Source organism: Rhineura floridana, chromosome 12 (genome assembly GCF_030035675.1).
Source record: "Rhineura floridana isolate rRhiFlo1 chromosome 12, rRhiFlo1.hap2, whole genome shotgun sequence".
Lineage (NCBI taxonomy): Eukaryota > Metazoa > Chordata > Lepidosauria > Squamata > Rhineuridae > Rhineura > Rhineura floridana.
In genome coordinates this window covers 29,509,561-29,534,422 of record NC_084491.1, presented here as the reverse complement: position 1 = coordinate 29,534,422, position 24,862 = coordinate 29,509,561, and the positions used below count along the sequence as shown (strand labels likewise).

The 24,862-nt window shown below is 44.4% G+C and overlaps 1 protein-coding gene across 4 annotated transcripts in view; it reads left to right on the top strand.

The window, feature by feature from the left end:
* The window catches only part of KIRREL3 (kirre like nephrin family adhesion molecule 3), a 973,594-nt gene that overhangs the window by 581,757 nt on the left and 366,975 nt on the right, over positions 1-24,862 (top strand). For all 4 annotated transcript variants that reach the window (XM_061592926.1, XM_061592928.1, XM_061592927.1 and 1 more), the window contains one exon: positions 20,122-20,271. In XM_061592926.1, coding sequence (XP_061448910.1) covers positions 20,122-20,271 — 150 coding nt within the window. The remainder of the gene's footprint in view (positions 1-20,121; positions 20,272-24,862) is intronic.

The window sequence follows — 24,862 nt, the reverse complement described above, 5'->3', positions numbered from 1 at the left end:
ACACCACTCCTCTGGAAGTTGTAATCCGAATAGGCAAGACCAACACCCCCTTTGAGGGAGGTTGGATCGTTGGGGGGCCTTTATACAATGCTGCCCCCAGTCCACCGGCCTGCACGTGGACTGGGTGTTCTAGTTTCCCGACGGCTCGGCTTTCCCCCCTTTCAGTCCACAGTCTCTGGCCACATGGCCCGGCTTTGAACAATAAAAGCATAAATGTTCCCGGCGTCGTCTTTCCTTTTCTTCTTCCGACAGTCTTGGCCTAGCCCCTCCCTGTCCCTCAGTTGCATTACCTGCCATCCCTGTAGTGGGAAGGGTCTTGTTGCGGGATGCCGAGGCTGAGTATCTCGGGACCTCCTGCTTCCTTTCCAGGCGCCTTCCTTCCATCCGGTGATCTATCTGTAGGCATAGCCAGATGCGCCCTGGTAGGTCAGCGGGGGGGGGGGAGGTCCTGGCCAACTCATCCAGGATTTCAGCATTTAATCCACTCCGGTACATAAACATCAGGGCGGCGTCATTGTAACCAGTTTCCTGGGACAGAATTTTAAAAACGTTAGTGTACTCGGAAACAGTCCCTTTAGCTTGCTTCAGAGCGCCTAGTTGCCGCGCTACTGTTTCAGCCCTTTGCGGGTCTTGAAACATCTCGGTCATCTCCTGTATAAATCCTCTGTACCTTCCTAAGACAGTATCCTTTCTCACGAGATACGGAGTCACCCATTTTGCAGCTTCTCCCTCCAGGAGGCTAATCACGAAAGCTACTTTAGCCCCATCGTCTGGAAATTCCGTGTGCCTGATATCCAGATATAACTCACATTGAGCCACGAAGGTTGCCAACTGATCACTTTGTCCCGCGTATTTTGGGGGCAATCCAATGGGAACCTTTACTACGGCAGCTGGAGGGGCTGTTCGCATCTGGTCTATCATGGCCTTCAAGGTTTGATTATCCGTCTTCAGCGCCTTGACTGCTGCTAGCAGGGCTTGAACATCCGTCTGCAAATCAGCTACCTTAGTCCTCAGGAGCTCCACTTCTTCCGTCTCAGAAGTGGGGTTCGTCCCCCCTGCTGCTCCCTTTGACATCTTGTCCCAGTCAAGTGAAGAGAGCGTTGAGGGTGATTTAGGTGGCTCTGTCAAGCTGTCAGGCCCAGGATGTGACTCAGGAACCAGACCAATGATTGTAGTTAATTCGTGTTTTATTAGGGTAATGTCCAAACAAAGACTGCGTTTTCTCATGAAGCAATACAGGGATACAGGTCCTGCGGCATTGGGAGAAAGTTGACAGAGCAAGGGACTTCTTCCCGCCTGTTCTTTAAGAAGGGGCCAAATGGGCACGCAATCTTTCGCTCCTCCTTAACTGCCCCTCAGGTACTGCCCGCCTTCCCCCCATTCTCTCCTGTCTTTTCAGCTGTCTGCGTGTGCGCGGTGAGGGGGGAAGCATCACCCCCTCCTCTTCTGAAGTTTCCGATTCCAGGATGGGGGATAGGGGAGGGGCTGATGGTAAACTGCCTCCCCGCTTTTCGGCTGTGAGCAGCCCTCCCTCTTCCCCCTCTTGCTCTGAGCCTGAAAGAGGGGGAGGCGTGAGAATGTCCAGGGAGGGCTCAGGCTCCCCGTTGCTAAGCGACCTTATCACTGGCAGTTCCTCTGTTTCGTCTTCGCTCCAAAGGGGGGAAGTTCCTCCCCCTTCCCTCTGCCATCCATCCGAATACTCTTCTCCCAACTCTCCGGGATCCAGCTCCCCGGGATTGGGACCCCAGCTCTGCCTTCCGACACATCCATGCCTGCAAAACAAAAATACCCTCAATAACCAGCTCTCAACATTCAAACAAGCTAAGTCCCTTATTGGAGAAAACTAAACCCCTATCAGAGCTCAACACAGAAACGTCAGAGAATGGATCCAGGATTTCAGATACCAACAGACGTACCGATACCCACCTATTTCCGGACCGATACTGCAACGTCTCAAATTGGAACTTACAATTGGCGAGAGACAAACTGGCAGTAACTTTCTTATCTACGCCATTGGAGCAGAGTTTGACTACATGGATAAAACAACATTTTGAATCCTGTCTCAGACTTTATTCTCCGAACATTTCATTCAAGAACTGCGTTAAGCATGTGTCTCATTTTTATTCACACTTTCCCGAAAGACGCGTCATTTTCACCTTCCAATCGATATCCATCACTGAAAGGATTTACAAAATTAGGGAAGCCCTCTATCCCCATGGCATTTGAATTCACTGCTATTTTGTAAATAAGGCTCCACTCAACTCATTGATTAGCTGTTCCCTCCTGCAATCATGGGAAGAAAGAGCTCGGCCTCAGACACCCTCTACTCGTCAGAACAGCTTTGAGCTCCCCATTTGGACAAATCCCATGGCCCAATGCCAAATTCAACCCCATTGGCAGGAGGGCCTAGATCATGAAGAGCCTCTCTTTATGGAATTGTATGACCATCTATCTAAACCAGATCAGGAAGGAATAATTAAGACACCGGTTCATTTTAACCAAAGCTTAACTAAACGATGCTCCGAACCAAACAGCGCTGCCGCCCCCCAAGCCTCCCCCTTAGCTGCAGATAACTTTAAAAAATTTCCCTCTAGAACTATGATTAACCAATCTCTTTCACATAGCCCGCTACCCAACAATAGTAATAGCCCCCTAACTCCAGATAAAGGAAGGGAGGTACTTAGACCTCAACATTATGATCCGATTCCGGGCGTAGCCAGGCCATCAACTAGCTCTGCTTGGCTTGAGATGCGTTACCTGCAACCCGAAGAATTGGGCTCCCCGACCACTAATCGGAAGATAAAACCAAACCCCTCCCTCAGAACTACATAAGCTCCTGGATTAAATTCTAATGTCATCCCACTGTCCCCAGAAATACAGATTATTGTTCCATATCCATGACATCAGCCAAAGTAACAACTAAAACATACAGCCCAATGCCCAATTCCAGCCCTTGGGCAGGCTTTATTCTACCTCGTGTCATGTTGATGGACCCTCCTTTTTCATACTACTATGAATTTTTCTCCAATATTTTATTTTGATGTTTTATTAATTAGTTACCCAACATCTTCATACCTGTCCGATACAATATACCATATACACCCATAGATTTTATATTCTTATGTATTATAACCCTCTTTATGTATATGCATTTTTATGAACTGGTATTTCCACGATTGTTATGGGTCTATGACCGCAATAAATATTTGATTGATTGATTGAGTAGGCATGCTAACTTAGGTCCATTAATTTCAATGGGTCTGCTCTGTGTAGAACTTAGTAGGATACCACACATTGTTTTTAAACCTATTTTCGGTTGTTTTTGAATACTGATTTTAAAATAACTTTAGTTTTTCATGTCTGTAATTCAACTTACAAAACAGATGTAAAAGGTGATTTGTAAATTAATCAACAATGATGATAATGTGGGTATGGGTGGGCAGAGATAGCAGGGGCCTGAAAGCTATGGCGTACTTTACATGTATAGTATGTACAAACTTCAGAAATAAATACTAGGGGGACAACTAAGGATGGGCAAATCTGTCAATGTTAGCTCTCCCAGTTTCTCACTTTTCCTGTCTTAAGGTCAGTGCACCGTATTCCTTTATCAGCTTGTATTTTTTTTCTTTAAAAAAAGTCCTCATGAAAATTTGTCAGCATTTTAGAGTGTATTTCTCCTAACATACACATTTTTCTATGCAATTTTGTCTCCTATACACATTTTTGCAAAGCAATTTCCCCCAATATAAAGCATTTTTGCCTGTTGTTTTCACTGTTATATGCATTTTTACCCACACCTTACCTTGGTATATGCGTTTTTGTACACATTATTTGGCCGGACAACTGCGTTGCAAAATTCGGAGAAGTATGAATTTTGACTGTGTTTCAGTTTGTTTTGGAAAGTACAAAACAGGTTGGTTCACCTCTGAATGCAACATAAATATCTCACCCATGCCTGGGACAACAGAGCATTCCCAATGCATTGGTTTCATTTTGGAATAAGATGAGAACCCTATCAAGGCATTATGTTCCTATGTAAAAACTGCATGTGAGTAGGGACGAGCATTCTAACTTGTGCTGCCACCACTGCTGTGTTAGCTTCTGTCACCCATTGCCATACCTTTGCTTTCCAAGCCTCTTATTTTAATTCAGAAAAAGTGTGCATTTTGGTGCTCAGACATTTGAGCAACAGCCCTCCAGAGTGTGAAAATCTGTGTCTTCTGCAAATAATGTCAGTAACAACCTACAGGCCTTTGGGATCCCCGGGGTGGGCTAATTTCTTTATATTATTTTAAAACTGTCTATTGATGGCCCTAAACTGTTCTGTACTGCTGCTTTTAAAATGATTATTGTTGACTGGACTGTATTTTATTATGTATTTATATTGTATTTGAACTTTAATGTTGTACGACGCCTAGAGTGGTTTCGGCCAGATAGGCGACACAAAAATTAAATTTATTATTATTATTATTATTATTATTACTTCCCTACTTACGGAAGTTCTCTGAGTGATTTTGAACTCTGCATCGTCATGGCTCTAAATCATGGAGGAGTCTTCATAGCAGAGGAGGATCCCTGCTGCAGATCTTCACCCTCCTCAGATTAGAGAACAATTTTGTTGTTGTTGTTATGTGTCTTCAAGTTGATTTCTACTTAGGGAGACCCTATGAATCAGCGACCTCCAAAAGCATCTGTCATGAACCACCCTCTTCAGATCTTGTAAGTTCAGGTCTGTGGCTTCCTTTATGGAATCAATCCATCTCTTATTTGGCCTTCCTCTTTTTCTACTCCCTTCTGTTTTTCCCAGCATTATTGTCTTTTCTAGTGAATCATGTCTTCTCATTATGTGTCCAAAGTATGATAACCTTAGTTTCAACATTTTAGCTTCAAATGATAGTTCTGGTTTAATTTGATCTAACACCCAATTATTTGTCTTTTTCGCAGTCCATGGTATGCGCAAAGCTCTCCTCCAGCACCACATTTCAAATGAGTTGATTTTTCTCTTATCTGTCTTTTTCACTGTCCAACTTTCACATCCATACATAGAGATCGGGAATACCATGGTCTGAATGATCCTGACTTTGGTGTTCAGTGATACATCTTTGCATTTGAAGAGAACAATTAGGGGAATAGAATTTAGGGCACTTCCCCATGATTACATGTAGGTTTAACATGTGAACATAATGCCCACATATTTATTTATTTTATTTATTTTATTACATTTTTAGACCACCCTATAGCAATAAGCTCCCAGGGCGGTGTACAGCATAATAAAACAGGTTAAAATACAAGTGGATGTAAATACAATACACAATAAAACATAATTAAAAATTTTCAAATTTAAATTCAGATTTTAAATTTTTTTAAAATGCCTGGTCTTTACCTGGCGCCGAAAGGATAACAGAGAAGGCGCCAGGTGTATCTCATCAGGGAGGGCGTTCCATAGTTTGGGGGCCACCACTGAGAAGGCCCTAGCTCTAGTTATCGTTCTCCGTGCCTCCCTATGCGTTGGGACACGGAGAAGGGCCTTCGACGTCGAGCGCAGCGACCGGGTAGGTACATAGCGGGAGAGGCATTCCGCCAGGTATTGCGGTCCGATGCCATTAAGGGCTTTATAGGTAAGAACCAACACTTTGAATCTGGCCCGGAAACATATTGGTAGCCAGTGCAGCTGGGCCAGGACAGGTGTTATATGATCAGATTTTTTAGTCCCAGTAAGAACTCTGGCCGCAGCATTCTGCACCAGCTGAAGTTTCCGAACCGTCTTCAGAGGTAACCCTACGTAGAGTGCATTACAGTAGTCCAATCTAGAGGTTACCAGAGCATGGATAACTGTGGCGAGGTTCTCCCTATCCAGATAGGGTCGTAGCTGGGCTACCAGCCGAAGCTGGTAGAACGCATTCCGTGCCACCGAGGCTACTTGAGCCTCCAGTGACAGGAGCGGATCTAATAAGACCCCCAAACTACGGACTTGCTCCTTTAGGGGGAGTGTAACCCCATCTAGGGCAGGTCGGACATCATCCATCTGGGCAGAGAGCCCCCCCACCAACAGCATCTCAGTCTTGTCAGGATTGAGTCTCAGTTTATTAGCTCTCATCCAGTCCATTATCGCGGCCAGGCAGCGGTTTAGTACATCAACAGCCTCACCTGAAGAAGATGAAAAGGAGAAGTAGAGCTGCGTATCATCAGCATACTGCTGGAAACACACTCCAAATCTCCTAATGACCTCGCCCAGCGGCTTCATATAGATATTAAAGAGCATGGGGGACAGAACTGAACCCTGTGGGACCCCATATTGGAGTATCCAGGGACTCGAGTAATGCTCCCCAAGCACCAGCTTCTGGAGACAACTCTCAAGGTAGGAGCACAGCCACTGCCAAGCAGTGCCTCCAACTCCTAAGTCCGCAAGACGTCCCAGAAGGATACCATGGTCGATGGTATCAAAAGCCGCTGAGAGATCAAGGAGAACCAACAGAGTTACACTCCTTCTGTCTTTCTCCCGACAGAGGTCATCATACAGGGCGACCAAGGCTGTTTCTGTACCAAACCCCAGCCGAAAGCCCGATTGACATGGATCCAGATAATCAGTTTCATCCAAGAGAGCCTGGAGCTGGCGAGCGACCACACGCTCTAAGACCTTGTCCAGGAACGGAACATTTGCTACCGGTCTATAGTTGTCAAGATTTTCAGGGTCCAAGGAGGGTTTCTTTAGGAGCGGTCTCACCACCACCTGTTTCAGGCAGGGTGGTACCACTCCCTCTCGTAAAGAGGCATTGATCACCTCCTTGGCCCATCCGGCTGTTCCGTTCCTGCTAGCTTTTATTAGCCATGAGGGGCAAGGATCCAGAGCAGAAGTGGTCGCCCGCACCTGTCCAAGCACCTTGTCCACATCCTCGAGCTGTACCAACTGAAATTCATCCAATAAAACAGGACAGGACTGTGCTCCGGACACCTCATTAGGCTCAACTGCTACAATATTGGAGTCAAGGTCCCAGCGGATGTTCGTGATCTTATCTTGGAAGTGTCTCGCAAACTCATTACAGCGGGCTGTTGATGGTATTATTGCGTTCTGAGGACCAGAGTGTAAAAGTCCCCGAACAACCTTATAAAGTTCCGCTGGGCGGTTAGAAGATGACTGAATGGAGGCAGCAAAGTACTGCTTCTTCGCTGCCCTCACCACCTTCACATAGAGCTTGGTAGAGACCTTCACAAGTGCAAGACCACAGCCGTCGGGAGTTCGTCTCCATTTGCACTCAAGCCGTCTCCTTTCTTGCTTCATCACTCTTAGCTCCGGGGTAAACCACGGAGCCAATTGAGCTCTGCAGAGGAGAGGGCACACCGGGGCAATCGTGTCAACTGCCCGGGTCATTTCCGTATTCCACAGATTGACCAGGGTTTCGACAGGAGCGTCAGTTTTATCAGCCGGAAAACTCCCCAGAGCCTTCTGAAAACATAGGGCTTAGGTAATTCAGAACTCCAGAATTTGGAGAAATGTGAGGGCAGCTTTTTCTTACTTTTACACATCCATGCAATGCAGTCCTATACATCTCTACTCAGACGTCCCAGGCAAGTGTTTATAAGATTGCAGGCAAAACCTTTTGGGGTATGTGTGAAGTGTGTCTCTAATTTTACTTCAGAAAAACGGTGTATTTTGCTGCTCAGATGCTTGAGCAACTGCCCTCCAGAGTATGAAAATCTATGTCTTCTGCAAATAATGTCAGTAATAACCTGCAATTCTCACCTCAAAAGACCACAGTGGCTGCTGTGCTAAAAATATTTCATGCTACCTATTGTTTCCAGTGTTCAGAATGGCAGAAAACCTGAGATTGTATGCATGATAGTTTGCAAACAGACTGTTTTCTCTCTAGTGCCCTTAGAAAGAAAATTTAGAACAATCCATACATTTATTATTATTTTTTAAAAAGCCCAATAAATGTAAATGTACTGCCTTGAAGTCGATTCCAACTTATGGCGACCGTATGAATAGGGATTATATGAGGCTGAGAGGCAGTGACTGGCTCAAGGTCACCCAGTGAGCTTCATGGCTATGTGGGGATTTGAACCCTGGTCTCCCAGGTCATAGTCCAACACCTTTACCACTATACCACACTGCCCAATAGGTAGTAGGAAATAGCACTGAGTCTATTGCATCAAAGAGTCTTCAAATTCCATGTGACACCAAAGACTCCTATTCAGTAGCAAATTTACTCTGAGCTGCCAGATATGTTCATCAACAAGGAGAGCTTGCAAGTACAGATAGAGGGACCAATTGAAATTAAAGCAACACACACATACCCTACACGCACGTCGTTGGACCAAGTTGATGGTTCTTCCAAATGGGGTAAGAACAATAAAGGAGAGCAAGGGTTTTTGCCCTCCTTATCCTTCCAAATATCAGTTGCTGGAAACCACAGGAGTGGAGAGTCTTCTGCATTCAGATCCTCCTTGTGGGTTTCTCATGGGCAACTGGTTGGCTCAACCACACTCCCATGGAGAGTCCAAAAATGCAGCCAGCTGTGCTGGGCCATCACATGCTCACACATAACAACCTCCAACATCAGAGGTTCCTGGGAACTGTAGTTTGTGAAAGGAGGAGACCCCTGTTTCCCTCACAGAGCTACAGTTCCCAGAATGGTTTAACAATCAATCCCTCTTCCCAGGGAGTTCTGGGAACTGTAGGTCTGTGAGGGGAAATGGTTCTTCTTACAACTCTCAGCACTCTTCACAAACTACAGTTCCCAGGATTCTTTAGGAGAAGCCACTGGCTGCTTAAAGTGATATGACGATGCTTTAAATAGTATGGTGCAGATGGGGCCTTGGTGATGGAAGAAGCACAGATGGGCCTTTCAGCAGATATCTATTTTTGTGTGCCACTTCTTAGCTTCAGCTGGCCTGGGGTGAGGGGAAGATGTACAAAGATGTATAGGCGGGGAAGAGGAGACACATTCAGCATACCCTCTCCAACTTTCCATGGCACATCAACCACTCTCTAAAACAAATAAAGAAGGAACAAAACCTTTAAAAGTTCCTCACTTCCAAAGGCAATTGCCAAATGAAGTCCCCACTTAATGAACGTTTTCAGAGGGCACGGACACCACTTTGTGTTACTGTTTTCTCATTATAGCTCGTGCAGCTCCCAGCTGACAACCTGATAATTCTTGCAGATAAAACAATCTCTTCCCCCGCTGTTCCTCTCCCCTCAACTCCCCCCCCCGCAGTTATTGCTGTGCCACGACTTTGTCCCTTTGCAGCTGAGCTGCCTTGGGAATGGCTGAGATTATGGAGTAGGCTGTGAAATTTTAGTTAGTGGGAAAACAGAGAGGGGAAACAACAACATGATTGGTACCAAGGTTCTCTTACCCTCACCCACGCCATCGTCACGTCTGTGTGTATTTATGGTTCCCACAGCCTCATTCTTTTTTTAACACTGCAACTCAAAAGAGCTAGGGGCAGAACGTGTGTGTTGGAGGGAGGATGCTGCTGATTAAAGTTGTCTTAAAATTAAATTAGCAAAGCTTTAAATCAGAGTTTTAAAAAGTGTTACTAGCAGCCTTCAAGGCCAGCTTGATTTTTAATGAGACTCCTTGGAGATTGAACTGGAATTTCATCAGGTCATGAAAATGCGAGAGCTGTTTGCAACTAATCTGCCTCCCAGGAACACAGGGGAGTAGGGAATGGTCAAAGAGGTTTGTTTTGATGGCCCCAGGATCTCCTTCTGGTCTTTACAATTTTCTCAAACAAAAAAAGAATCTGCTCGTCTAAGTGCTGTTGGCGGAGGAGTTATGTTTTCATTGTCCTTCAGACACCCTGGGGTTTTTGTCTGTCTCTCTCTAAAGAAGTCTCATGACCTCATGGACCCCTTGAGGAAACTTACCTGTGATAGCCTTCCTGGAGCAGCTGCATTAAAATGTTGGGCTATAGGGAGTGGGTATAAGTGAAGCACAGGTTAGTTGCCAGCGGAAATAAATACATTGGTTGTGAACCAGAGCAGCATGAGCCTAGCCAGATTCCGTTATCAACAATGGAGAAAGAACTGCAAATGGCCTTATCCTGAGTGAGACTGCTGCTCCATCAGGGGTGGGGAACCTTTGGCCCTCCAGATGTTGGAGGACTACAACCCCATCACCTCTGACCCTTGGCCACGCTGACTGGGGTTGATGGGGGATGGAGTCCAACATCATCTGGAGGGCCACACGTTCCCCATCCCTGCTCTGTAGTATAGCAAACCCATTCTCCAAGAATGGAAACTTCTGTAGCCAAAATGGCGCCAAGAGGGAGCTATCAGCAGGCTTGAGTGGGGTGACTCTACCCCTGGTGTGACTCAAGTACTGTATAGTTGTAATAGCTCTCCAAGGTTTATGGTGGAGGTCTTTCTGAGCTTTCCTACTTGAGGTCTTTTAAGTAGAGATACCAGGGATTGAACCTGAGACCTTCTACTTCTAAAGCATGTGTTTTGTCACTGAACTATATTTCTTCTCTGATGAAAGCTGACAATGAGAAAACATCGGCTGCCTTTGCAGTATACTGGACCACAGCCCACGTAGCTTCCTACTATAGTCCTTGGCTACACAACAGTTTTACACAGTGAGGCTCCACCACCCCAGCCAATGGTGACTGTGGCTGGTGCTGACCCACACTGTTGCTCTGGTACATTATCTAGAAAAGTGCACAGTGCTGTGTCATAGGGTTGCTTTGATGCATTTTGCGCATGTCTACAATGAAACATCTCACACTGTAGGTTTTCCTCCTTAGTGTCAAATAGGGCTGTGCTCCAGATCTGGCAGCATTCCAGATCCTGAAATATATACTGGGCCAACCCAGGATTTGGCTAGATTGGGTTGAGCCAGCCTTGGACCACCTCAGATTGGGTCCACCTGGAACAATCCGGAGCTGTCAAAAGAGGGGGGTCTGATGGTGAGGAAAGGAGAGGGGTGACACACAGCCAGCCGGCTTGCATCTCCTCTTTCCCACCCTTCTGACCACATCTTTAATTAGGACTTTAAACCCTATTTAAACACTGTGCAAAGCCCTGGAATTGGTTCAGGGCCCAGATTTAGAATAGAATAGAATTTATGAGTGACTTATAGGGATGGAGAGAAGGGGCAAGCCGGCCCTTCTTCTCTCTCTCTGATTGCCTCTGAAGAAGGAAAACTGACATTTCCAAAATGTGCCGGGCTTCAATAAAACTCAGGCAATTCTGGGCAACCCCTTTTCTTTCTCGTCTTCTTGTTGCATGCTGTGCCTTCCCTCTCGAAAAGAAAGGAAAAGCTTTTGGGTGACCCACTCAGGAACCTGTCAGGAGCCACTGTGGGCAGTAGTAACTAATTGTTGGAGAAGCGTGGCTTTAAGTACTGCTGTTTGCAGACTGTTCAATTAACACTTTTACTGAAGTCAGTTCTTTTTTGGGAATGGACAAATTTATCTATTTCTGTTTCACTTCCTCATTTGTGCAGTCTTAAATTCAGTTCTCCACATTTCTGCATCAGGTTGCAATTTTTTTTAAGGATTTTTTTGTGAAAAAATGTTAGCATTTTAGTGCACATTTCTCCCTACTTGAGTGCATTTTATATGCTATTTTCACTACAGTATGCATTTTATGCAGACTTTCCCCTAATGTATGCATGTTTGTATACATTATTTGAATCATAGAATAGTAGAGTTGGAAGGGGCCCATAAGGCCATCAAGTCCAACCCCCTGCACAATGCAGGAATCCAAATCAAAGCATTCCCGACAGATGGCTGTCCAGCTGCCTCTTGAATGCCTCCAGTGTCAGAGAGCCCACTACCTCTCTAGGTAATTGGTTCCATTGTCATATGGCTCTAACAGTTAGGAAGTTTTTCCTGATGTCCAGTCGAAATCTGGCTTCCTGACTCGGTCGGAGAACTGCATCTAAAATTCAGAGAAATGCGAATGTTGCAGGATAGCTGTATTTCAGTTTGCATAGTATTTCAGAAAGTGCAAATTAGGTAGGTTCTTGTTAAAATTCAAACCAAACAAATTTCTCCCCCATCCCTATTTTATTTTATTTATTATTAAATTTATATCCTTCCTTTCCTCCAGGGAGCTCAAGGTGGCACACAAACATGGTTCTTCCCCCTCCTCATGTTATCCTCACAACAACCCTGTGAGGTAGATTGGGGCTGAAAGGGAGTAACAGGCCCAAGGTCACCCAGTAAGCTTCATGGCTGAGCAGGGATTTGAACCCCGGTCTCCCAGGTCCCAGTCTGACACGCTAACCACTACACCACACTGGCTCTCCATAATAACCTTCATCCAAAAATCTTTACCTAGCTGAGATAAATTGGTTTGGCTTTGGATGTGCATGTACTATGTCATATTCTTGCCAGTGGCTCATCATATTCAAGCACATAATCAGAAATGCTAGAAATATTCACTTTAGATGTCCATTTGCATGTATACTAGGGAGCACTATGTGTACAAACAAGTGAGTTGAGATATAGCAAATGCATGTTCAAAGCCAAACATGATATGTGGCAAGAATGTCAATTTTACATTCAACTAAATAACCCTTAAAGTGGTGTGATGAACATTTCCCATCTCAGTCACTTTCTAATATTTCTGCACTGTTGCATCATTGATTTTTATCAACCTATTGTCACAATTGATTATGTATGAGCATGAATATGCTTCTTACTTAACAGGCTAATACTGCAATGCCAAACACATTTATTAGTAGATAATCCTATAATTATTTGCAGAGGAAATCTGAATCTTTTTGTATGTGTATGTGTGCATATATGGCAGGATCCAAACAGCCTGTATATACCTACGGGATGTATTTTTTATGCAGGTGAAGGATTTCCCATGCTGTCCTTCCTAATGCAGCACATCACAATGCATTGGTTGTCCCTCAAAAACATCTTCCAACTGTCAGATTAAGGATTCTTAAGGAATTTGGACCAGATCTTTATTAATTCTGATATGAACTGACTTGATCCATGTCTCTTAGACCAGCCTTTCCCAACTAGTGGGCCACCAGATGTTGTTGGACCACAACTCCCATCAGACTCAGCCAGCATTGCCAATGGTCAGGAAAGATGAGAATTGTGGTCCAACAACATCTGGTGGCCCACTAGTTGGGAAAGGCTGTCTTAGACTGACTTTTGGACTTCCACCACCTGTGCGCTTCCCATAGGCATCTAGGTGGTCACTGTGGGAATAGAACAGGCCTTGGGTCTGATGTGGATCAGAACTTATAGTGCAATCCAAACCCAAGTTCTGCTGTGATGAGCAAGTTTGAAATAGATGGATCTTAAGCTGTCCTGGCTGAGCTAGGGCTGTGCTGGCGTAATTTCCTTATCCTGGCTTAGCTGAGTTTATGCCAGCATAACTCCCACTACCCAGCTATGCTGGTTCAGCTGAGACTCAGCTGATGAAACTTAACCCAGCAGAATTTACACCAGGATATGTCCCCAAAGGGGGCATTCTTGGGGTGTGGTGAGGGCAGGATGGAATTTTTCCACCTATTCCAAACCCTACTGAGTTCAGTCATTTGACCTGCAGCCCAATCCTCAAAACGTGGGCCCAGGCTTCAGTCTGCTCTGGGATTTAGTTCAGACTAAAACCCGGAGTGGATCCCACTGCCCCACTGACATGGGAGCCACCAGCCTCCACTGCCAGACTCACCTGCTAGCTCAGCCGGCAGTAAGCGCTCCCAGAGGCCCTGAAAGGAGCTTTGAATAGGGGTAACAGACACCTGCATAAGTTTATGCTAACCTACGTTATACCAGCTTCCTACCGTTAGGACTGCTCTGCCCATTATCCGCTGGTGTCTGTAATTTCTGAATGAGTTGACAGTTTTCAGGTGTGTGTGTGTGATAATGTGTTAAAATGCATATTTGGTGAGATCATAGGTTAATGTGAACTTTTGTGTGGATTTTGCGTGAATTAATGCAGAACCAGGATGGAACAGACTTATGGCTGAACAAATATGAAAATGGTGTGAAATGGAAATAGACATTCACCTATCCCTAACACAGATGCCCTTCCGATCCCACAGTTCTGAACATTAGATGGATATCATCTCATAAAAATGCTGGTTTTGTCTCTTTATGTTAGGGACAGGGAACCTCAGCCTGGAGGGGGTGTCACATGTGGCCATCTAAGCCTCACTATCTGGCCTTTGGGACTCTCTGCTGGTTACACTTCTCACTGGCCTGGCTTCACAGCCTCCTTGAGTGTTTTTTTGCCTGGGTTGAATGTGCCCTTGAACTCTTCTATGCCTGGATGGGATGAGTGTAGAAACTAGTCTACTGTAAAAAGGTAAAATTTGCATACATTGCTTCACCCAGTTTTGACTCTATCCTGGCCCACCTCTGGCATATAGTCCCTGGGTTGTATCCATCATAGGTCATACTCAGAGTGGATCCACTGAAATTAATGGACCTGCTTGAAGTTAGTCATGTGCATTAACTTCAACAGGTCTTCTCTAAGTATGACCAACATAGTTAGTGGCAGTGTGGTGTAGTGGTTAGAGTGTTGGACTAGGACCTGGGAGACTAGAGTTCAAATCCCCACTCAGCCATGAAGGGTTGCTGGATGAACTTGGACCACTCACAGTCTCTCAGCCTAACCTACTTCACAGGGTTGTTGTGAGGATAAAATGGAGAGGGAGGAGAACCATGTTTATATGCCACCTTGAGCTCCTTGTTGGAAAAGTGGAATATAAATGTAACAATAAATAAAATAAAATAAAATAAAATGCATAAATACATACCTACATACATAAGGATAACAGAGTGGGAGGAGAACCATATATGCCACCTTGAGTTCCTTAGAAGAATGAGGGCATATAAATGTAATAATACAATAAATGAATTAAAAAATGGATGCAACTTCCCAGAAGGGTACCCAGAAGGGAATGTGGTCTGAATGTGACCTATGCCTTAGGCAGATAATATCCTCATGTCAGTTGATGAAGACATAATATGTAACTTGAAAGCATTCACATTCTTTCTTTCTAATAATAATGAAGTTATGTCTTCCATGCTAGCATATTGAACAATTTTAATCAGCAATGATTCACAAGTGTTTATGGTTGATCAAGAAGCCAAGGTTTCTAGAGGCTTCAGTTCCCAGTCATGTCTTGTAAAGGTGTTATAGAAAATTTCCTTTAAGGACCAGGACAGAGAGAAGTCAGAGATGGAGTGCCCACATTGGAAGTAATGTTCACACATGGCCGAAAAGTTGTTCATTTTCATAATCATGTTTTTGTTTGAATTCATTCACAGTTTCAAGGACTGTTTGGTTTCACTCTCGTAGTTGTCAGTGGGGCTGCGGGGAAGGAGGAATCCTGAGACTAGTTCCCCTCTATTCAGCACTGGTTAGGCCTCATCTTGAGTACTGCATCCAGTTCTGGTCTCCGCACTTCAAGAAAGATGCAGACAAACTGGAACGGGTTCAGAGGAGGGCAACAAAGATGATCAGGGGACTGGAAACCAAGCCCTATGAGGAGAGACTGAAAGAACTGGGCATGTTTAGCCTGGAGAAGAGGGGAGATATGATAGCACTCTTTAAGTACATGAAAGGTTGTCACATAGAGGAGGGCCGGGATCTCTTCTTGATCGTCCCAAAGTGCAGGACACAGAATAATGGGCTCAAGTTGAAAGAAGCCAGATTTTGACTGAACATCAGGAAAAACTTCCTAACTCTAAGAGTGATATGACAATGGAACCAATTACCTAGAGAGGTAGTGGGCTCTCCGGCACTGGAGGCATTCAAGAGGCAGCTGGACAGCCATCTGTTGGGAATGCTTTGATTTGGATTCCTGCATTGAACAGGGGGTTGGACTCGATGGCCTTGTAGGCCCCTTCCAACTCTACTATTCTATGATTCTGTGATTCTGTGACTTTATATTCAATGCACCTTGTGTTGTGATTAGTATGGGAATGCTTCCAATTGTTCTAAACTGTTTGTGGTATGGGAGATGCTCCTCACTGTGAGATGATCAGTCCTTCTATTTTTGATGTTTATGCTTATGTAGCCATAATGGCATCACACACACAAGGAAGGTAACAGCAGGCTTGGGAGAACTGCAAGGTTTGCAGAAGAACAACAAAACCCTTAGAAAGAAAGAAAGAAAAACTCTAGGGGGAGAAGGAACCAGCAAAGACCAATGAGGACTGATCATGCAAAGTGGGCATGGAATACTGATTGACTATTGTGGGAGGTGGGCAGTGGAAAACAATGGAATGGAATGGAATGTGTGAAATCCTGAATAAAAGCACTCCACACAGCAACATTCTGTTGCAGTTCCCACTTGTGTGGCTGGAAGACAAAAAGCCTTTCCACTGGTTGTTTCGTTATACTTAGGGTTATTATATCATGCTTGGCAGAGAGGCTGCCTCTGGTCAGAACTCACAAAAGGATATATCCATGAGGACCAGAGCTGGTGGGTGATTGCCTGGTGGACTCAAGATCTGCCATTAAGCCCAACCTGCAACTTGGGAACAAATATATCTGATTTTATTTATTTATTTATTTAATTACATTTCTAGACCGCCCTATAGCACAAAGCTCTCAGGGCGGTGTACAACAAATAAAATCACAATTAAAATATGAGCAAGTGTGAAAAATATAACATGATAAAAATCCGAAATAGAATTGCCATTGAGTTTATAAATTAAAATCCATATTAGGTTTAAAATTAAATTTAAAATGTTTAAAAAGCCTGGGCGAAAAGGTAGGTTTTTACCTGGCGCCGAAAAGATAACAAAGAAGGCGCCAGGCGTATCTCGTCTGGGAGGGCATTCCATAGTTCGGGGGCCACCACCAAGAAGGCCCTAGATCTAGTTGTTGATCTCCGGGCCTCTTTATGAGTTGGGACCCGGAGAAGGGCCTTCGACGTCGAGCGTAGTGAACGGGTAGGTACATAGCGAGAGAGGCGTTCCACCAGGTATTGCGGTCCGATGCCGTTTAGGGCTTTATAGGTAAGAACTAACACTTTGAATCTGGCCCGGAAACATATCGGTAGCCAGTGCAGCTGCGCCAGGACAGGTGTTATATGGTCAAATTTCTTTGTCCCAGTGAGAACTCTGGCCGCAGCATTTTGCACTAGCTGAAGTTTCCGAACCGTCTTCACAGGTAGCCCCACGTAGAGTGCATTACAGTAGTCCAATCTAGAGGTTACCATAGCATGGATAACTGAGGCGAGATTCTCCCTGTCCAGATAGGGTCGTAGTTGGGCTACCAGCCGAAGCTGGTAGAATGCATTCTGTGCCACCGAGGCTACCTGAGCCTCAAGTGACAGGAGCGGGTCTAATAAGACCCCCAATGAATTTTTAAATTCATTAGCGTGCACACACTCTCTTGCTCTCACTCTCTCCTTTTCCTTCTTTTTTGAAAAAATCACTTGCATGATTTCCATTCCTGACCTTGGGTAAACATGCAAATTCTGGCAATTTGTGCTCCCGTTTCTGTTTCTGACAGAATTCATCAACATGCCTAGTCACAACATGCCAGTTGAAGACTAAAGGTCTAACCCAAATGTACTGCTCTGCCCCGTCTCTCTGGAAAAAACAGAAGCATGTGAATGCAACCGCATGCACATGGTCACAAAATGCCAGCATAGTGCTTCAGCACCCCCTTAACTGCCTAACCAGATAGTAAAAGTTGAGTTTATTTGAGATGCAGCTTTTCTATAATAAGAGTAATTAAACCAGTTCTTTTTTATTTATTTTATTTTATTAGAGGAATCTGTAAGAGGGAATTTGGTGCAATCCAGTATAGGAAAGTCTACTTACATAGGCAGGGAAGAAGTTTCCCAAGACATCTCTGAGGGCACATGGCCAAGCAACCTTGTTTGAAGCTATGCAGATCTAGGTATGCCCAGTTCTTGGACTGGAGACCAGTTGCAAACCCTATATTGATTACATGGAGCTCCCTACAGGAAATGCAGGACATAAATGTAATAGAGAAGGGTGTGCATAGCTGAGGATCTGTCAATTTCAGTTTTCTCTGTTTCTCATTTTTCCCAATCTTAAATTCAGTTCTCCAGGTTCTTGCAGCAATTTGCAATTGAAAAAAAAAATCTTATGAAAATTCATCAGCATTTTCGTGTGAATTTTTCTTACTCAGCCCATTTTGTGTACAGTTTTGACTAATGTACACATTTTTGCTGGCAATTTCTCCAACTATAACCCATTTTGTGTGCTATTTTCACTGTTTTTATACACCTTTTCCCCAGTACAGGAATTTGGTAAACATTGTTTGGTTGGAGAACTGAATCGCAAAATTTGGATAAGTGGGAGTTTCAAAGGATGGCTGTGTTTTGGTTCTCATATTGTATTGGAAAGTGCGAATTTGATCAATTCGGCTTTAAATGTGAATGGAATCTCATTTCTCCCCTATTCCTAGTCACAGCCAATGTTTTGACAGTGGTTGGTTCATCATTTTTCTGCTTGCCATCTTGTTTATGCCATAATAACTTCCAATACTGATGAGTTACATTTTGAAATTGGAGGGAGGGTAGATGATTATTGCTTAAACTATGGTGGTAAATTAGTTCTCTCAGTGGCTTTATTCCACAATAGATCTCCACTGTGCCTTCTGCATTGGAGAAAAAGAGAAAAATGAGGGCCATTGCCCACAGTTCATAGACAATCAGGAGCCTCTAATATTAGACGGTAGGGGTGGCTCTCTTTGTGATAATTGAACATTCATCTATGGGTACAAAAGGATGCTGTCAAGTTGCTTAATGAGCCACTTACACCATCCCTCATGCATATTATCCCAGCAGCAGCAGTGCCTGTAAGCCTGCACATGGAAAAATATGTGCCGTTTTACTCCCCCCCCCCGGTGATGCCATCAAAAAGGGTGAGGCCTCATTAGTCTGCTGAAATCACAGCAGATGCCAACTGAGTGTGCTCAAAGGATACATTCTGCTTGCTTTTAAGTTTGGGATTTATAATTGTTGGCTCTCCCCCTCTACTTCAGCCTCATGACTCTTCCTCAAGGAGGACTAGACCCATGCTGAGCTATTGTTCCTTCAATGGCAAGTTATTTATGAACAGGACTTGTATCCTGTGATCTTTTTTTTTTAACCTTTAAGCTGAAAATTGTAACTTTTCTCTCCCCCCCCCAACACTTTCCCTTAATTCAAAACTAGTACAGGGGATTTAAAAAGAAACTTTTAAACGCCTTAATCTGCTTTTACGTCAAAGCTAAGGCTGCTTTCAGTTTTCACAGTTAGCACTTAGCAAAACAGTGTTAAAAATCCTCCGATATGAAATAATGGCATTTATTTCTGCCTAGGACTTCAGACATTACTCTAGTTTGGAGAATGGTCACGGTGGCCATTTTGCATGTAGGGTCAGAAATGTGAACTGATCTCAGAAGATATATGTGCCAATGCTTCATATCGTTTCCAGTCAGAGACACCTATGCTTTGAAAGCAGGAGAAAGTTCAGCAGGCGCAGCTCTTCTTTCTGAAGCTGCAGTATAGGAAAATATAGGAAGCTACCTTATTTATACACCACACCACGGGTGGGGAGACTGAAATTGGGATTACATATCCTGTCCCTCCTCCTGACCTATATGAATTCTTCTAATGTTCTGCATAGAACCTATCAGTGCTTTTTTTAATGACAGTGCTCACTGGTACAGAGTACCAGCACCTCTTTTTTTGCTGCCCATGCCAGCCATTTTGTGCTGGTGCCCATGGTCCTTTTATCAAGGTATGAGTACCAGCACCTCAATTTTTTTACCAAAAAAAAAAAGCACTGGACCCTATATGTGACCTGTCTTTTGCAGGAAGAGCACCTAGGCATGTACAACTTATATTAGTCTCCATTCAGGCTTTCAGTTGAACTCCTGAAGGTCAGGTGTGGAGATGGTGGACACAGTCCACATTGCCCCTTTGATGCATTCACTGCATTTGTGAATGGGTCCAGACGTGTTTTGAACTGGTGATCTGGAGATGTCAGGCACACTAGTGCCCTTCTCTGGCCAAAGGAGGGAACTGCAGGGAGATTAGACAGTTGCAAACCTAAGACTGAAAATGTTGTTGGAATTCCTTGTAAGAAAAGGCCAGAGTAAACCATTAAATAAATTAATACATAATAGTAACAATCATGTACGCACCTTCTTGTCTCTTTCTCCAGGCCCAGCTTCTTCTTTTACCCAGCAACCTCAGGACCAGGTAGTGATTGCCGGCCAGCCAGTGACCCTACTGTGTGCTATTCCAGAGTACAATGGAATCGTGTTGTGGATTAAAGATGGTCTTGCTCTCGGTGTAGGCCGGGATCTCTCAAGTAAGCTTTCTGGATTTGTTTACATGAGAATTGGCTCCTGTTAAGTGTTATGACTTATGGCCTTCAGAAATAAATACTTACCACTACCATCTTTATGGAAATATGTATATATATGCAGAGATACTCAGCGGTCTGAGATGCGTGTGTACCAGTGTGTATATTTACCATAGAAGCAGGCTTTTACCCTGCATTTAGATCACTGAGACTTAAAATGGATTCCGACTTATGGCGACCCTATGAATAGGGTTTTCATGGTAAGCAATATTCAGAGGTGGTTTGCCATTGCCTTTCTCTGAGGCTGAGAGACAGTGACTGGCCAAAGGTCACCCAGTGAGCTTCATGGCTGTGTGGGAATTTGAGCCCTGGTCTCCCGGGTCGTAGTCCAGCACCTTAACCACTACACCACACAGACTTAAGACTTAGTAAAACAAGAAAAGCTACTTTATTTATAGAAATACAGAGTAGATAGGAAAGGCATACCTAGTTCTAACTAAGTTGGAGGCACAATGCCCAGACTTGGGTATTGCCCTCATGCCTCAGGAGAGAGAGCAAAAACGAAGATGTCTCCTCTCTCCTCAGACAGTCAAAGAAGAAGACAAAGGATGGAGGGTACAATGGAAGGAAGTTAGGTAGAGAACAGCATAGCTAAAGGTAGGCAAGCCTAGCCAGCTAGAGGACCCTAACTCTATCTTTCTTCTGGAATACAAACAAAAGAACCCAAACAGGAGTTGCTCTTGCCCCACTTCCAACAACCGTCTCCTGTTGAAGTTGAGAACAGTGAAGTGGAGTACAGGCTGATGGGAAGAAGATGGTCCACAGCCAGCAAGGAGTAGGAAGACTGTCCTAGTTAATCCCAGCACTAATGAGTGAACTGTACTAATGTGCGAGGGCCTTGGCTCAGCGGTAGAGCATCTGCTTTGCATGCAGAATGTCCCAGGTTCAATCCCCAGCATCTCCAGGTAGGCCAGGGAGAGACCTCTGCCTGAAACCCTGGACAGCCACAGTAGACACTACAGAGCTAGATGGACCAATGGTCTAACCAGAGCTTGGAAAAGTTACTTTTTTGAACTACAACTCCCATCAGCCCAATCCAGTGGCCATGCTGGCTGGGGCTGATGGGAGTTATAGTTCAAAAAAGTAACTTTTCCAAGCTCTGGGTCTAACTCAGTATCAGGCAGCCTCTGATGTTCCTGATGTGGAAACGTTTATAAAGGGTGTGTCACCTAATCTGGTCTAGCCTATTAGTGCAAAGAGGCATCCTTGCTGGTGTGCCTGATAGACCTGCAGCTCCCTCTTTGGGCAGAGCTGGCACACAGGCTGGATCTCCACCTGACATCCTTCAGGTTACTAGTACAAGGCCCACAGCTGCAAGGGGGCCTCTGGACAGTTGAAAATGTACGGCTGATTTGCTATGATGGCCTTATCAAAACTAGGAGAGATCAGAAAGACAGGCATGGGATCTGGGTAACAAATGCAGCAAATGAAACAACAACCCAGTTTGAAGTTGCTGGAACAGTGAGTGAAGAGCAAATAAATACTGGGGATGGGAGAAATTTGATTCAGTTTGCATTTAAAGCTGGATTTATTAAATTCACACTTTCCGAAACCATATGAGAACCAAAACAAAGCCGTGCTTCAAAATCTGCATGTATCCAAAATCTGCAATGCAGTTCTCACTCCAACGAAATCATGATTACAGAAATGCATATATTAGGGGGAAGTGTGCATACAAATGACTATATGAGTGACAATAGCATACAAAAATGCATTATACTAGGAGGCACTGCTTGGAAATATGTGTACATAGTCAAAACTGCATACAGAACGTGTTTATTATGAGAAATTCACACTAAAATGCTGGTGAATTTTCATGTTTTTTTTTTAAAGCAATTTGCTGCAGAATTGTGGAGAATCAAATTTAAGATTGGAACAATGAGAAATGGAGGGAACCAGAGCTGATAGATCCTTCCATCCCTATTAAATCCTAGATAGGATTTGAAAGGGGAACTGAATAAGTCTCAGAAGAGCTAAAAAGTTAGCTAGAGTGGTAAAAAGGAAAGTTTAGGCAAAACATTGGGGGGCACATAGCTCAGTGGTAGAAGGTTCCAGAATGCATGGCAGCATCTAGGGATGTAGGGAACGGAGGAAACTACATTTCCTTTGATTCCCAGTAGTCCTGGACTCTACTTTTCCTGTTGGCAGTTTATCTGGTCCAGGGCCTGGATTATATTGCTGAACATCTGAAAGACATTGAAACATAACCCCCTGAATTATTTCCATTGCAAACTCGGGAGGGTCCACTCATTAAGACCTTAGGAAGTTTATAATCCTATCAGCAGGCTGCGAAACTAAGCTTCCCCCCTTTAGTCTATTTGTGTGAGTGTGTAGGATGGGGAGGCTATGAAGTTAGGCAATGCTTGCTTCCATGTACTGGGGAAAGGGAGCATGCCTTTGCCAACAAAGAAATGTGTCCCTGCACTGCAGTTTTGTGGCAGAGCTTTGGGATATAGGGAGTTGTGGGCCTTGTTCAGGCACTCCCCACACTGCCTGTAAACTATCATGCAAGGGGGAGCAGGGTCGAGCCGCCTGTAGGTACGGAGGCTGCCCATGTGATGTGAAGGGTTCTGCATTGCATAGACAGCCTCCACAAGTAGAGGAGGCTCACCGCTGCAGACCTTCTCCCTCATACTTGCCAAGGGCTCTACAAGGTGCTCTACAAGGTGCTCTACAAAGATGACATGCTGGAAGGGGCAGGACATGGAAGTTCAACCTCGCTCCCCTTTGTGCTATTCTTATATGCAAGGGTGGTGAATGTCTGAACAGGGTTTTGGAAGGCTCAGAAAGTGCTCTGCTACAGCCTTGCTTGCTTGATATCTGCAGAGCCAAAGAAGCCAGTTAAAGGCAGGTCTGGGGAGCTTCAGGGGTATTTTGGTGCCACTGCTTCTGGCTACTGCTCAGTTGCTGTTGACCCATGACAGGGCCTTCTCAGTGGTGGTTCCCCATTTGTGGAATACCCTCCTTGGTGAGGTGTGTCTGTGTCCCTCATTACTGACCTTCAGGAGAAATTTAAAGTCATTACTGCTTACCCAGGCATTTGGTGGTTGGTAGATACTGACCATGGCAACCTTGAAATTAGTAATTTTGAGGGTATGCAAATACTTTCATTTTTTTAAAAAAAGATGTTCTGAATGTTTCTTTTAAAACTAGTTGGTTTTAAATTGTTTTTAAGCATTTTAAATATGTTTTATTTTATTTTATTTATTTTATTTTATTTTAAATTGTACTGGGTTGTATTCAACTAAGTCCCACTCAGAATAGACTCATTGAAATTAATGAACTTAAGTTAGTCATCTCTTTTCATTTCATTGGGTCTGCTCTGAGTAGAACTAGTACTGAATACCACCCACTGCTTTAACAGTTTGATGTTTGCTGCCTTGAGCTCCTTTGGGGGAAAGGGCAGGATGCAAATTATTAGGATGATGACGATAATGATGATGCGCTCCACAATCTCATGTTTTGTCTCAAAGTCTCAGCTTTGCACTCCTTTGGCTTAGCCCTACTTAGATCTATTTATAGCTATCTGTAAATCCATCTGTCTCTATATTTATATAGATACATCTTTACATGAAGATCCAATTAATGGAGTGGCATAGTGAACTGCCATCATGCACACACAGCTTACTCCATGGAGCAGAGCCCCATGGGTGGCATGCAACACTAGTCCTTCTCAGAGTAGACCCATTGAAGTGAGTGGACATGACTAACTGTCTGGGCCTCAGGAGTCTACTGTAAAATGTGAATACTTCTCCATGCCTCAGAGCAATGAGGTGAGGCACTCTCTGACTGTACCCATGGGGGTAATCGGTGTAACAGAGAGAGACCACATGCTGCCTCAGAGCATTGCACAAGCTAAGCTGTGTTCTAATGAATGATGTCAAGATGGTACAAGGAGAAGGAATTTCCTTCCTTCCTTCCTTCCTTCCTTCTCCCAGCTTCCATTTTCCACAACGTGAACCAGCCAGCAATCTGGATCTGTATAACACACTCCCTTTACATTCCTCTTGTTGTGAAAGCTACACACTGTGTATCGCCGCCATACTTCAGGTTGTCGTGCTTTGCAAAGTTCAGAACACAGAATGAGTAACGAGAGCTACTGTGGCTGATGTATCATTCTGAGCAACTTGGGCAATTAGCTTTGCTGGGCCTGCTTTAGCAAGCTGGGTCTCTGCCTGCTTGTGCGATACCAGCTCAGCTAGTCATCTAATTAGCTAAATACAAACAAACCCTTCATTTGTATTTCTTGCGGTTCACGAGAGCAAATCCTGCTGTTGATAGCTTGAAAAACAAAGCAGGGGGAAAAAAAAACCAGGGGAGTCTGCTGAACTGCCACTGCTTCACAGCTCATTAATCATCAGACTCAGGAAGGACTGAAGATTTTTCTTGGAGGAGGGGGATGTCTCTACCCCCTACAGCAGCTTAGGCAACTGAAGAGAGGAAGCCCATAGTGGTCATCCACTCTCAGTTCCTTGCTGTTAAGAACATAGGAAGACACCTTATACCTAGTCAGACCATTGGTCCATCTAGTTCAGTG